Source organism: Macrobrachium rosenbergii, chromosome 46, assembly GCF_040412425.1.
Source record: "Macrobrachium rosenbergii isolate ZJJX-2024 chromosome 46, ASM4041242v1, whole genome shotgun sequence".
NCBI lineage: Eukaryota > Metazoa > Arthropoda > Malacostraca > Decapoda > Palaemonidae > Macrobrachium > Macrobrachium rosenbergii.
Window position 1 is genome coordinate 9052501 of NC_089786.1, and position 12947 is coordinate 9065447.

At 34.1% G+C, this 12947-nt stretch overlaps 2 protein-coding genes across 2 annotated transcripts in view; one reads left to right on the forward strand and one right to left on the reverse strand.

Annotated features, from left to right (window-relative positions):
- The window catches only part of LOC136830194 (serine/threonine-protein kinase Warts-like), a 208471-nt gene that overhangs the window by 101853 nt on the left and 93671 nt on the right, over window positions 1-12947 (forward strand). The window lies entirely within an intron of this gene.
- LOC136830118 (uncharacterized protein slr1819-like) overlaps window positions 4279-12947 on the reverse strand; it is a 44832-nt gene continuing 36163 nt past the window's right edge. Inside the window, exon 2 of the mRNA XM_067089309.1 lies at window positions 4279-4787. Coding sequence (XP_066945410.1) covers window positions 4279-4787 — 509 coding nt within the window. The remainder of the gene's footprint in view (window positions 4788-12947) is intronic.

Consider the following 12947-nt stretch of genomic DNA (forward strand, 5'->3'; position numbering starts at 1 on the left):
GAGAGAGAGAGAGAGAGAATTATGAGTTACGCAAAGAAGACTGGGTTGAGAAATAAAGAGGGAGATTGTGAAAGATATTAGTTCAATATAAAGGCCTCTTCTAATGTAGCGTTGCTGACGAAATATAAATTGTTGGAACGTCCTTCGATTTCTTAAGTAAAATTGATTAAAGAATTACTTTTTTTGTTTTCTGTAAAAGAAAACTATTGTGTCGGCGTTGTCTGTCCGTCCGCACTTTTTTCTGTCCGCATTTCTTCTGTCCGCATTTCTTCTGTCTGTCCTCAGGTCTTAACTGCTGAGGCTAGAGGGCTGCAAATTGGTTTGTTGATCATCCACCCTCCAATCATCAAACATACCAAATTGCAGCCCTCTAGCCTCAGTAATTTTTATTTTATTTAAGGTTAAAGTTAGCCATAAACGTTCTTCCGGCAACGATATTGGATAGGCCACGGGCCGTGGTTAAAGTTTCATGGGCTGCGGGTCTTACAGCATTATACCCAGACAGCCAAAATATAGATCTATTTTCGGTGGCTGTACAGAAAACTCGATTACGCCGAAGAAACTCCGGCGCATTTTTTACTTGTTTTAATTTTGTTCTAAATTGTAAAGTGTACCTTGGTGTTTTCATAGTGGCAAAACCACTGCAGAATTCTTCTGAAGTGGTAAATACACTGCCAAAGGAATTAGTACAGATTTTTTTTTGATTATGCAAATGCAGCATAACTGGTTCTGTAAGCCGGGGATGGCGCTCATGCAGTAAGCTTATGTTTATCAGTCAAGCAGCGTAATCTTTTCATTAGTTTTATGGATGTTCGTGGTTGCTGCTTTCGTGAGTGTTTTGCATCTTATCATGGAATGAGCTTGGAACATTTCTATATATATATATATATATATATATATATATATATATATATATATATATATATATATATATATATATATATATATATATATATATATATATATATATATATATATATATATATATATATATATATATATATATATAAATGAAAGATGGTTTAGTGGCGAAGGTGAAGAGGAGTTGCAAAAACTAGCCTTAGGATTTCAGGTGTTTCTAAGGGGATCAGTTTAAAAACATATTTTTACTGATCAAAGGAACACAGGTAGATAGAGCAGTTGATGATGGATGAAGGGAAAGGTGTGTATACATGTAGGTATGTAGGGTTATGAAAAAGGCGCATCACAGGTAAAGTAAACCAGTGTTTGGAGAGGAATGGGCGTGTCATTGAAAGCAACAATGAAGAGAAGTGATGAAGCCTTCGAGATTACTCTTTTTTTTTTATTTATTTATTTTGCAAAGAGTAGGGTTGGCAAGCATAGTAGAGTGGGCAAGTTATGTTGACACAGTAAGAATGTGGTAAAATATACAACGAGAGTGTTTTGAGGTGGTTTGGCAAAATGGAGAGAATGGGGGCGATAGTTTGGTAGAGTGTGTATCATTAGAAGTATGTGTGTATGTATATGTATGTATGTATATATATATATATATATATATATATATATATATATATATATATATATATATATATATATATATATATATATATATATATATATATATATATATATATATATATATATATATATATATATATATATATATATATATATAGAGAGAGAGAGAACGCGCGTGCTCATGAAGGAAATTAATGGAATATTTTGTAGAGAATTAAAACTTCTCATACGAAGGTCAGACGGTCAAGAATGTGCTCGCGACCACTGGCCACAGAATGATTTAGGGGTCTGGTAATTACACTTAGGATTTTAATGAAGTAATTACACCCTAGTGATTTAAATTCGTATCACTTCTGGGTCTTTCTGCTGTTACTTTAGGTAATGCTACTTCAGACAGTATCTTTCTGCTGTTAGTAAAGTAATGCTACTTCAGACCGTATTAGATTAATCTTTATGACGTGAGACGAACCTGAAATAATTTTTTGTTCATTTATAAGACTTGACGACTGACGTAGTTTCTGAATGTAGCCATAAATGGAATAGGCAGGTATATAGCTTTGAAACAAAGCAAAAAATTAGATTTTTTTTTTTTTGTCTTGTCTTTCAGATTATAATAAATGCATAAAAACGAAACTTGACCCATTATATATATATATATATATATATATATATATATATATATATATATATATATATATATATATATATATATATATATATATATATATATATATGTGTGTGTGTGTGTGTGTGTGTGTGTGTGTGTGTATGTGTGTACCTTCTTCGCTGAATTTAGTGAAGTGTTTTTCAGTCGTTAAAAACACGAATACATTTTTTATCCATTTTATTCATTTGTTTATGCAAATGCTTTTGTTCACTGCTAATTTATTTATTGAAACAAGTCTAAATAATTCGAAAATGATTACCTATTAGGAATATTATTCATAATTTCAATTCAGTGAATGAAGGAATGGAAAACGTGATAAAAATGTGAGGTAGAAAATTATGATATCAATTGTACTCTTTTGCTAATTACTGAGTACTATGATCGCATCTATAATTTAAAAAAGAAGATAAGCAAAATGTGTAAAAGAAAAGAAATGTACGAAAAAATGTTACGAAAAAATAAACTAAGAGCCCGTGCTGACACAAAACCAGCAGACTTTAATTACATTAAACCCCTCGAAGCAAACAAGAAAGAAAGAGAAGAGAGAGAGAGAGAGAGAGAGAGAGAGAGAGAGAGAGAGAGAGAGAGAGAAGGCATCCCAAGAAATTAAGGCAAATACCCAGGTTTTGTGGAAATATGTGGAGGCACGAGATTGCCCACCAAGGTCACCCTTGAAGGTTATCCTCATAAAACAAAGGGCGACTGTTCAAAAGGATCAGATGCCCGGGGATCACGGGCACTTCTATTGGGCGCCATTTGGTCGAAAATGGATGACGCAGCGTTTTTTTGCTCTTTGGAAATTTCCAAGATAAATGTGGAAAAACATACACACATATCTATATGATATCTAAATGATATATATATATATATATATATATATATATATATATATATATATATATATATATATATATATATATATATATATATATATATGTGTGTGTGTGTGTGTGTGTGTGTGTGTATATATGTATATATGTGTATATATATGTGTGTGTGTGTTTGAGATATATGTATGTATATTTCTCTACAAGGGTGTAGCTTCAAAAGATACACCCTAATTCTCGAGGGTCTCTTTTAATGAGTCTCCTAGTTCTGTGCAGGCTGCGACCCTCCACAGTCGTTTAGCTACGATTACGTAATCCATTGCGTGAATCAACAGATACACAGTGGGATTTAATGGAACATGCCTAAAGAATTCCATCTCACTCAGAAATCAAACCCGATACCTCTCGCAGGTGAGGTAAGTGTCCTAATCATGGGTCTGCTAATTCTAAATTTATTGTCATTTGATATCTTGGTGCCAGACTGTACACTAATTAGCCAATAATTCCTTGCTTTATTTCTATAAACTAGAGCTACACATTAGCCAAAAAACATTTGCAGTATTGAAGACAAGTAGGACCACGTTAAAGCAGTTCTCTGTAAGGAACGTGAGTGCTTTTGTTTATTCACCAGTAAGAATAATTATTTAACAGTGCCTTTAGGAATACCTTGAAGGTAGGCAAAGAATATTTGGCCAGTTGGGGTGCGCACTGTGTACTGTAGGCATTACATAAGGTTCTTTGCAGCGTCCCTTCGGCCCCTTGCTTCAACCCTTTTCATTCCTTTTACTGTACCTTCGTTCATATTATCTTTCTTCCATCCTACTTTCCACTCTCTCCCAACAATTGTTTCATTGTGTAACTGTCAGGCTTTCCTCCTGTTACATCTTTGAGACCTTTTATTCTCAATTTCCCTTTCAACGCTGAATGACCTTATAGGTCCCAGCTCTTGGCCTTGGGCCTAAATTTTATATTCCAATTCTAATTCCTTTTGGATTGTGGCGTAGAATCCAAGGTAAAGGATTTTAATCTTCCTCAAGATATGATCTAAAATAATATAATAATAATAATCTACTACAACTGGCTTCTCTTACCACGGAGACAGATACACGTCATTAGTCCTACTAATTAAATCAGCTTTGAGCATCGAACTAAAAAAAAAAAAAAAACTTCCATAAACAAGTTGCAGTGCATCACAACTGAGGCTCTGGCTGGTACCACTTACTTCGTGGTGCTGTGGTTGCCAGGGCAGTCAACCAGAGTCTCCGAGATATTATTTAGCTCGGTTTGTGTACACTGTAGCACAAGTTACGTGGGCGCTGTGAATTTCAGTCGTTGGTTTTCCAGATTATCTCTTTCCAGATTACCTCTTTCCAGATTATCTCTTTCCAGATTACCTCTTTCCAAGTTAACTCTTTCCAAGGTAGCTCTTTCCAGATTATCTCTTCCCAGGGTACCCCTTTCCAGGTTATCTCTTTCCAGATTACCCTTTTCCAGATTACTTCTTTCTAAGGTACCTTTTTCCAGAGAACCTCTTTCCAAATCACCTCTTTCCAGTTTACTTCTTTCTAAGGTATCTTTTTCCAGATAACCTCTTTCCAAACCACCTCTTTCCAGATTACTTCTTTCTAAGGTACCTTTTTCCAGAGAACCTCTTTCCAAATCACCTCTTTCCAGATTACTTCTTCCCAAGGTACTTTTTTCCAGATAACCTCTTTCCAAATCACCTCTTTCCAGATTACTTCTTCCCAAGCTACCTCTTTCCAGATAACCTCTTTCCAAATCACCTCTTTCCAGATTACTTCTTTCTAAGGTACCTTTTTCCAGATAACCTCTTTCCTAATTACCTCTTTCCAGATTAAGTCTCTTCAGATTACCTCTTCAAATTACCTCTTTCCAGATTACATATTTCCAGATTACCTCTTTCCAAATTACGTCTTTCCAGCCTACCTCTTTCCAGGTTACCTATTGCAAGATTAAATTTTTTCAATTACCCCATTGTAGATTACCTCTTTTCAAATTACCGCGTCACAGATTAAGTATTTTCTGATTACCTCTTTCCAGATTACCTCTTTCAGTCCTTCTCTTGGTTTTTGTTACAGAAATACGTTAATTATTATTATTATTATTATTATTATTATTATTATTATTATTATTATATTTGCTTGCATTATCACTATAATATCTTGTTGTTGTTCTGCTGGTATTTATTATTATTATTATTATTATTATTATTATTATTATTATATTTGCTTGCATTATCACTATAATGTTTTGTTGTTGTTCTGCTGGTATTTATTATTATTATTATTATTATTATTATTATTATTATTATTATTATTATTATTATTGTCGTAGATTGTACTTTGTAACAAAATCAACCAAAACAAGTTGTTCTCTTGGTATTATTATTATTATTATTATTATTATTATTATTATTATTATTATTATTATTATTACCATCGTAGATTTTATTTTGCAATAAAATCAGCCAAAACAAAGGAGAGAGTTATATTAAAATATCCAATGTTCTGTTGGTAATTATTATTATTATCATCGTAGATTTTATTTTGCAATAAAATCAACAAAACAAAGCACTGTCTTCTGACTTTTCAAGGACACAGATGATTTAGGATAATTCAGAGATTTATTATAATATCTGATGTTGTTCTGATGGTGACATTATTATTATTATTATTATTATTATTATTATTATTATTATTATTATTATTATTATTATTATTATCGTAGATTTTACTTTGACAAAATCAGCCAAAACAAAGCAGAGATTTAATATAACATCTAATGATGTTCTACTCGTGACACTATTATTATTATTATTATTATTATTATTATTATTATTATTATTATTATTATTATTATTATTATTATTATTATTATTATTATTATTATTATTATTGTGGACTGTGCTTTGTAATAAACTCGGCCAAAACAAAGCACCGTCTGCAGGCTTTCCAAGGACACTGGCGATTTAGGATAATCCAGAGAGACAAGTGGCCTGCAACCACATGGTTTTCTAAGATTGCTCAGAGATTAAAGGAAAGTGGTTATGATGTCAAGAAGATGTTCAGAGTTCTCGGCTCTAATGCATGTTCAGTAGAGTCTTACAGAGCTCAAGAAAAACAAGGGAGTTAGATGGGGTTGGCCTTGGTTCTTGTCGACTGTGTTATTATTATTATTATTATTATTATTATTATTATTATTATTATTATTATTATTATTATTATTATTCAGTGTGACCAGGCTGTCATATGGAAAAACCTCATTATTATTATTATTATTATTATTATTATTATTATTATTATTATTATTATTATTATTATTATTATTATTATTATTCAGTGTGACCACGCTGTCATCTGGAAAAACCCTTTTTATTATTATTATTATTATTATTATTATTATTATTATTATTATTATTATTATTATTATTATTATTATTATTTGAATAAAATGACTGCATTTCGCGAACTGGTTTTTATTCCTCTAATAATTCGCTTTTCCTGGACATCAGTATTAGTCAGTAATTGTCCAATGTTCATATTTTGATGGGTGAAACAGCATATTTTAGAGTTTCTTCTGTAAGAAATACGCTGTTTCATCCCTCAAAATATGAACATTGAACAATCATTGACTAATATTGATGTGCAGGAAAAGCGAATTATTAAAAGAATTGAGAAAACTCAATATAAAATCAATTCGCAAAATGCAGCCATTTCATTCAACAAAACTTGTCTCAAAGAGGGTCTTCTTTCTTCGAATATTTTATTATTATTATTATTATTATTATTATTATTATTATTATTATTATTATTATTATTATTATTATTATTATTATTATTCACCATGGCCACACTGTCATATGGAAGAACCTATTATTATTATTATTATTATTATTATTATTATTATTATTATTATTATTACCATAAGCATTTTAATCATATGGATAAACCCCCACCTCCCCAAAAAAAAAATTGTCGATGAATGTCAAGTAAATTTTATGTAAACAAAATTATTATTGTTTTATTCGACTGATAATAAACTGGCCTTGTGCCAACACCGGTTTTTTTTCTACAAGTAGCCTATAAAGAGAGAGAGAGAGAGAGAGAGAGAGAGAGAGAGAGAGAGAGAGAGAGAGAGAGAGAGAGAGAGAGAGAGAGAGAGAGAGATTGGAAATGTACCTCTATTTTAGGATGGACTTAGTGGCATTTATTTCTTCTTTTAAGTCAGTATCCTTCCTAAGCATAACTAGATTTATTCTGTCCCACTAGGAAATCAGTGATACATTCACCCCCTCTCTCTCTCTCTCTCTCTCTCTCTCTCTCTCTCTCACTTCCTTTGTGACTGGTAAACTATAAGTAGGCTTACCTGGTATTTGCCTTAATTTCTCTCTCTCTCTCTCTCTCTCTCTCTCTCTCTCTCTCTCTCTCTCTCTCTCTCTCTCTCTCTCTCGTCTATCACTGGGTAGCGAGGTCAGAGGTAGATGCTTTTAGCATTGTCCCATTAAGGGCATATATACCCCAGGTGCTTATCGTAGCCTATCTGTTTGAGTAAACAATTCACGGCCATGCCATTATCGCCGATAAAGAAAAGGAACACAAATACAAGAGCAACAACAACAAAACAACAACAACAACAACAACAACAGCAGCAGCTTAGCAACAACAAGAAAAACAAAGTAACAACAAACAACGGCAGTAACGCAGCAACAACGTTAAAAAGTAACAAAAACAACAACGTGGCAACAACAGCAACAAGTAACAACAGACACAGCAACTCAACAGTAACGCGGTAACAACAATGACAAAAAGTAACAACAAACACAACAACAACAGTAAAGCAGTAGCAACAATAACGAAAAGTAACATCGACCACAACAACAACAGTAAACAAGCAACCACAATAACAAAAGGTAACAACAAACTCAACAACAGTAGTAACGCAGTAAAAACAATAAAGAGCAACAACAAACACAACAACAAAAGTAACAACAACGTAATAACAACAATAAATAGCAACAACAACGTAGCAACAACAAAAAAGTGACAACAACAACGTAGCAAAAACAGTAAGTAAAATGATTGACAAGCACAACAACAACAAAAAAGTAACATCAAACATAACAACAACATTAAAGCAACAACAACAACAAAGGGAATGCAAAATACATCCATATTACTTTATGAGAATGTGACCTACTTTATAACACCAAGATTTTTAAACTTGGGAATGTTCAAGAATTTATTGGGTAAGACGACTTTAGTCTTTTTGTCATTAACAAAAAAAAATTAGTCATTAACAAACGAGTAAAAAATGCGCCGAAGTATCTTCGGCACAATCTAGTTTTCTGTACAGCCGCTACAGCGTGTAATCAAGGCCACCAAAAATAGATCTATCTTTCGGTGGTCTCGGTGTAATGCTGTATGAGACGCGGCCTATCAAACTTTAACCATGGCTAGGTGGTGGCCTGTCCAATAGCGTTGCCAGACGCACGATCATGGCTAACTCTAACCTTAAATGAAATAAAAACTACTGAGGCTAGAGGGCTGCAATTTGGTATGTTTGACGATTGGAGGGTGGATGATCAACATACTAATTTACAGCCCTCTATCCTCAGTAGTTGTTAAGATCTGAGGGCGGACAGAAAAAAAGTGCGGACGGACAGACAAAGCCATCTCAATATTTTTCTTTTACAAAAAAAAAAAAAATAAAATAAAATTAGAGGAATTTAGTTCTTCATAATAATTGGAAGTGAAATCAATCGAAAGGTCAGGTTATTTATTAAAAGTTGTATGGAATGTGGCCTTTGAGGTTCATGTCTGATAAAAAAAAAAAAGACTTAAATGGTCAGACTATCAAGTGTTTAAAAAAAATAATATTGAAATGCTAATCAAGCTGACATCCGGAAGAAGTCGAATGTTATCGAAGTGTTACGCTTTTTAAGGGTATTTTAGAATGTAAAATGAAATGTCAAATGATCATGCTTTTGTTTGTCAATGTTCCTTAGAAAGGTGAACTTCTTATGTTTTCCGGAAGTAGATTAAAATATTTAAAACTCGATGTTATGTGTAAATTCGCTCATTAAACTGTACATATATATATTGTATTCATATTAAAATTTATTTAATCTTTTCTGTATTATAAATTCGAGAAATAAAAAGCATGACATGCCACTGTATAGAAGTAAATAAATTCTCTCTCTCTCTCTCTCTCTCTCTCTCTCTCTCTCTCTCTCTCTCTCTCTCTCTCTCTCTCTCTCTCTCTCTCTCCAGTGGACTATACATAGATAGTGAACAAGCTCTCTTCAGTATAACCTTCGAGAAATAAAAAGCATGACACTCCACTAGACAGAAGTAAATAGATCTCTCTCTCTCTCTCTCTCTCTCTCTCTCTCTCTCTCTCTCTCTCTCTCTCTCTCTCTCTCTCTCTCCAGTGGACTATACTTAGATAAAAAAAAAATGAGCTCTCTTCAATATAACGTTTTTACGATGAAATGCATGACAGTCTTAAAAAAAGAAAATGTCATAATATTGCAATGCGACGTATCTACGCAAATCACAAAAGCTTTTAATGCTTCAATGGAATTTATTAGGTTTAATGGCCGCTGGGGTCGTCAATAGCATTCCTCTGTAGGTCAAGTACGATCAACTACCTTCAGAGTCTTCCCTTGGCAGCAGCGGGTTAGGCACTGAGATCGCATGTTACGTTAAAAAAAAAAAAAAAAAAAAAAAAAAAGGTTTCAGCTGACCCAATCAAGAACATTACTTTTCAGGACAACTTGATAAACTCCACTTAAGGAGGCCAAGTCTCCATTTCGCTGACTTACTTTTTTTTTTTTTCTCAAGTATCTTGGCCCGTTGGTGTTCGCAGCTGACTCCTAAGGTGTGCTACAAGTTTAAATTATGTATGATTATCAACACTCGGTCTTTTTCCCTAATGGAAACTTTGGTCATCATATTATTTTAGTTATCCAAAAATGTGATTTTTAAATTTTGTGATGTTGCAACTTACTTTTTCCCCAGCTGTGACCCACACCAGTTGGCTGATACCCCGTACTTTTTTCACCGTTTGGGTGAACAATAAGCCACACACACACACACACACACACACACACACACACACACACACACACACACACACACACACACACTCCATCTAGTGTCCCCGAGATCGATACCTGGAATGTGTTACAGGGAATTATGCATCTGGCAGTTAGTCGATTAAAGTGGGTTATGGAGGGGAGACAAAGGCATGGGCTATCAACCTCATCCCGAAAAGACTTTGAAGGTCCTCTCTAAGTGGTGGAGGCTTATATATATATATATATATATATATATATATATATATATATATATATATATATATATATATATATATACTATTATATATATAATATATATAATGTTATACTCTATATATATATATATATATATATATATATATATATATATATATATATATATATATATATATATATATATATATATATGTGTATATATGTACTGTACCATGGCTGCCGGCCTAAGAAACAGGAGATCAGCGCCAGACAGCCCTATGAGCCTACAGAGGCCCAGGAGGACTTTACCTTTAACTTTAATATATATATATATATATATATATATATATATATATATATATATATATATATATATATATATATGTGTGTGTGTGTGTATACCTATGTCTGTGTCTGTGTGTATCTCTGTCTGTCTGTCTGTCTGTCTGCCCTGGTCCTGTGGAGGAGGAGGAGGAGGAGGAAGAGGAGTAAGACACCATCTGTCCTGTCACATGGCATACGAGTATAGCCCTGTACAAGTGACCCCTATGATGATAAGCAGTTCATCTCTCTCAAAGTACTGTTCGTTAGTTGTCAGGAATTTGACTTCATCTAGTTCTATTGTACTCGGGGCCACGGTCACCTGTTTCCAATAGAAGTAGCGCAAATTGACACAGAGAGAGAGAGAGAGAGAGAGAGAGAGAGAGAGAGAGAGAGAGAGAGAGAGAGAGAGAGAGAGAGAGAGAGACTTTATGATACTTGAATAACGAGAGTGAATTCTTTCTCAGTTCGTAGCTTCAGAGTATTTTTTTGTTTCTATTTATAATTGGCTATAATAAAAAGAGATTATGCATACATTTCACTTACACATGATATATATAAGTATATATATACATATATATATGTATATATATACACATGTATATATACAGCATATGCATGTATAACGATAAACATAGATAGGATGAGAGCGAGGGGGAGTAAAAAAATTATGGTACTTTGTATTATGAACTTATATTTGTTTTTAAAATTCTACTTTATTATTATTAGATTTTTATGATATTTTTTCCATTTGTTTACAGTGTCTCGTATAAATTCTCATATGTAAATTGTTGCAGTCATCCATTTCCTTCCAGGAGGTTCTTTACTGGTTTTCATTACTTTGGTTTTTGGGCCTTATTGTGATTCTTATTATTACTTGAAATGTCCAGTCATTCATATGTAACAAGCATAAAAATGCCCAAAATTTTGTAAAAACAAATTGTCACAGAATGAAATGTCTACGTGTGAAAGAAATCAGGAAGAAAAAATAAATAATGAATACATACATACATACATACATACATACACATGTGTGTGTGTGTGTGAGGAATCCATTAGGCTTAAGATTCTATGTATCCTTATGTTGATGTTCCCTTTTGTGTTGTCATTAAAGACAAAATGTCCCGGAATAGTTTTTCTGCCATGCTCTAGCACCCGACCGGTGAACTTTGCACCGAGTACCCGATATTGATGTCAAAATAGAAATGTTTTATGTCCACGCTCGTATGACATCACCTTGTGACATCACCCGAAGAAGCGTGCCTGACTTCAATTTGGGGTCGATGTAGAAAACATGTCAAGCAAAAGAAAAAAAAAAGAAAAAAAGAGTCGGAGATTGCGTTTGTTTTGACATTTCTTTGAGATTATTACCCCCAGCATTTGGAACTTTACAGTGGCCCCCTGTTGCAGGTGTGTCTGTACTCACAACAGTAGGTCAGAATTCCTCAGAGCACCCTGAGACTTCGTCCTTGAGCATATTTGGCCGATGTGTCACCGGACTCCTTTTGCAAAGATCTCTTTCCCTGAATAAATTTGGCACAATCTCATATCTCCCCCTCTTCCTCGGCTTCCTCCTCCTCCTCCTCCTCGGTTTCCTTCTCCTCCTCCTCTTCCTCTTCCTTTTCCTCGGCTTCCTCCTCCTCCTCCTCTTCCTTTTCCTCCTCCTCCTCCTCCTCCTCCTCCTCCTCCTCCTCCTCCTCCTCCTCCTCCTCCTCCTCCTCCTCCTCCTCCTCCCGGGGGTTGCAGAGAACTTTTTCCATGAGCAGAATTTCCCAAAGACCCCCGTCGCAAATTTCAGTCCGTTTTAATGCTGATTTCAATGGAACAGGTGACACAATGACCTGTTTTAAACTGATAATTATTGTCTATCGTAACGTTGTTTCAGCCAAGTGACACAGTGGCGCACACTACGTAGTAACTGCGAAGAATTTCTTTTTAATTGATTCACGTGAAAATTAGGTATATTATAATGATAAATCTGGACAGTTAGGCTATCAAACCATCTTGCTACAGTATGCTTGAGCTGTAGATTCCTGTTGTTCCATGTACAGTAATTATTGAGTAGCATATCATACTCCTTCCCTGGAATGAAGTTTCCCCGTGGTTTCCATCCCCTTGCATAATTTTCCTGCCAACAGCCTTCTTGTAAATTTGTACTCTGCTGGGTCACCCATTTTCTACAGGTATTACATCAGACATTGTTCATCGGAGCTGAAACAACAGAAACTCCTCTATTCTTCTACGACCCCGGGGGGTTAGGGCCGTCAGTGCACTTCATGCGGTGCACTGTAGGCATTACTTAAGGTTTCACTTTGTTTTGTTTTATGTACAGCCCTCCACAGGGATAATTCCCTCTCTG